Consider the following 2,928-nt stretch of genomic DNA (forward strand, 5'->3'; position numbering starts at 1 on the left):
TCCTTTTCTCCAACGGTCACATAACGACCATTTTCAAAATTATCTCTATAAATACTTCTTCTTCTTTCATAACTTTCACACCATTCTCAAACTATTTATCCATATTTTTCAAATGGCTAAATTTCTTATTTTGTTTATTACTCTACTTGTAATTATGTTGTTTGCTGTCAGTATTATCAAGCGTGGAGAGTTAGGTAATAATTTTGTAGCTTTAATCATAATTATCGTCTTACCATTACTGATCTTAGCTTAGTTTGTTAGTAGAGGTTTTTGAATAATATGTAGTCATGAATTTTGTAACTGAATAAATTGATATTTCTTTTAGTTTTAAATATTGATTATGTTCATCTGAATTATAGATATAATCATGTCAAATCTTAAACATCAATTCAAAATTCTTAGCATAACTGGGGACAACTTCATAACCCGGAACAACAATTTAATAGAGCACCTTACATGTGAGGGACTTAACAAAATTCTTGAAGGAGAGAATTCTAGAAAATCGACAGACGATCCAGATGAAATAGAAAAGAGAAAGTTAAAAGTAAACAGAATAATCAAGCATCATCTTGATGATGGATTGCAAACAGAATATTCAAATGCTAAAGATCCCAAGATTTTATGGGACAAAATTAAAGCAAGATTTGGACATCAGAAGAAAGTCTTGTTACCCTCATTAATGGATCAGTGGAACAAGTTAAGGTTCCAAGATTATAAAACTGTCATTGCATATAATTCTGCTATGCACCAAATTATATCACAGCTAGAATTTTGTGACAAAATTATAACTGAAAAAGAAAAGTTGGAAAAAACCTTTTCGACTTTCCATGCATCTCAGGTATTATTGCAACAACAATATAGAATGAGAGAATACACCGAGTATTCTGATTTAGTTGTAGCCCTTCTAGTGGCAGAACAAAATAACGAGCTCCTTATAAAAACCACAAGACATGACCCACAGGAACAATGCCATATCCTGAAACTAATGCCACGACTTTTGATTGTGTGCGTGGTGGCTTTAATCGTCTTAAGAGACGTGGTGGTCATGTTCGTTTTGATGGTAATAATGGTCATGCTCGTTTTGATGGTCACAATCAAGGAGGATATCACGATCGAAACCTTTTCCACGGTCGAAACCATTTTCGTGGAAGAGGACGTGGACGATGTCATATGAATAGTTATAGATCCCCCCAGATATGACCAAAATAATTGAATTCGCAAAGGAAAGGGTGAGTATATTCAAGAAGGTCCCTCAAGGAATTATGAAGATATATGCTACAGATGCGGAAAGAAAGGCCATTGGTCTAAGGTGTGTAGAACACCAGAACATTTGTGTAAAAGAAAAATGGCATATGTTGAAGAAAAGGGAAAAAAGTGAATTTTAATGAGATTGAACCCAGAAATGATAATACCTATTTTGAGACTGCTGATTTTGTTGGAGGTGAAACAGATTAAGTAACTATTTAAAATATGTATTTGAATAATATTTGGTGTGCTTGTTTTTATATTTGAAATATGTATCAACTTAAGCGTTTGTATGTTATTAAGGTGTATCTTATGTTTGTATGAGATAATAATGTTAAATATGTTGTTAATTTACTGTATTTAATCTTATTTCTATTTTAAGAAGGTTAGACATGGAACATGTCAAAGACATTTGCATTCCGAACAGTGGAACTACACATACAATCTTCAAAAGTAAGAAATATTTTACTGAAATAAATCTCACTAAAGGTATAATAAATACAATATCAGGTCCTGCAGATTTGATTGAAGAAACGGGTAATGCTATGTTCATATTACCAATTGGGACAAAATTTTTCATTAGTAATACTTTATACTCTCCAAAATCAAAGAGAAATTTGTTTAATTTTAATGACATATATCGTCAAGGATATGATACTGAAACTGCAACCGAAGGTAATATGACATACATTAATATTACTTCTAATGTTCTGGGAAAGAAGAAAATTTTAGAAAAATTACCAAAATTGCCTTCTGGATTACATTACACATATATACATGAAGTTGAATGCAACTTAGTAGTAAAAGAAGATCCCAAAATTTTAAATTTATGGCATGACCGTTTAGGTCACCCTGGTTCAACAATGATGCGTAAAATAGTTGAAAGTACACATGTTCGTCCATTGAAAAGTTTAAAACTTACAAAAGAAGATAGACCATGTGAAGCTTGCTCTCTTGGCAAACTAATAACAAAGCATTCACCGGGAAAGATTATGACAGAATCACCTTCATTTCTTAAAATAATTCAAGGAGACATATGTGGACATATCCATCCACCGTCAGAACCATTAAGGTATTTTATGGTATTGATTGATGCATCTAGTAGATGGTCATATGTATGCTTACTGTCAAGTCGTGATATGGCATTTGCAAAATTCCTTGCACAAATAATTAAACTTAGAGCTCAATTTCCTGATATACTATAAAGAAAATTAGAGTTGACAATGCCGGTGAATTTACATCTAAATCATTTAATAAATATTGCATGTCAATTGGTATTACTGTTGAACATCCTATTCCTCATGTACATACACAAAATGGTTTAGCTGAGTCATTAATTACACGTCTTCAATATATTGCTAGACCATTGATAATGAAAACTAAACTACCAGTTACTATTTGGGGTCATGCAATTTTACATGCTGCAACACTCATCAGTCTAAGGCCAAGTGCCGATCATAAACATACCCTTATCAACTTGCAATTGGTAAGGAACCAAATATTTCTCATTTAAAGATATTTGGTTGTGCAGTATATGTCCCAATATCACCACCGCAAAGAACAAAGATAGGACCTCAAAGAAGGTTAGGTATATATGTGGGGTATGAATCACCATCTATTATTAGATGTCTTGAACCTTTAACAGGTGATATTTTTCAGGAAAGATTTGCTAATTGTCATTTT

The 2,928-nt window shown here is 32.3% G+C and overlaps 1 protein-coding gene across 1 annotated transcript; it reads left to right on the forward strand.

The window, feature by feature from the left end:
• Positions 1–367: 367 nt before the first annotated feature.
• On the forward strand, positions 368–1,174 carry LOC131615203 (uncharacterized). The gene has a single exon (XM_058886684.1). It carries the CDS (start codon positions 368–370, stop codon positions 1,172–1,174), a length of 807 nt encoding a protein of 268 aa, XP_058742667.1.
• The last annotated feature ends 1,754 nt before the right edge of the window (positions 1,175–2,928 follow it).

This window comes from Vicia villosa, linkage group LG6 (assembly GCF_029867415.1).
Source record: "Vicia villosa cultivar HV-30 ecotype Madison, WI linkage group LG6, Vvil1.0, whole genome shotgun sequence".
Classification (NCBI taxonomy): Eukaryota; Viridiplantae; Streptophyta; class Magnoliopsida; order Fabales; family Fabaceae; genus Vicia; species Vicia villosa.

Coding starts and splice junctions, on each gene's coding strand:
- LOC131615203 (XM_058886684.1), top strand. CDS start 368: ATGTCAAATCTTAAACATCAATTCAAAATTCTTAGCATAACTGGGGAC.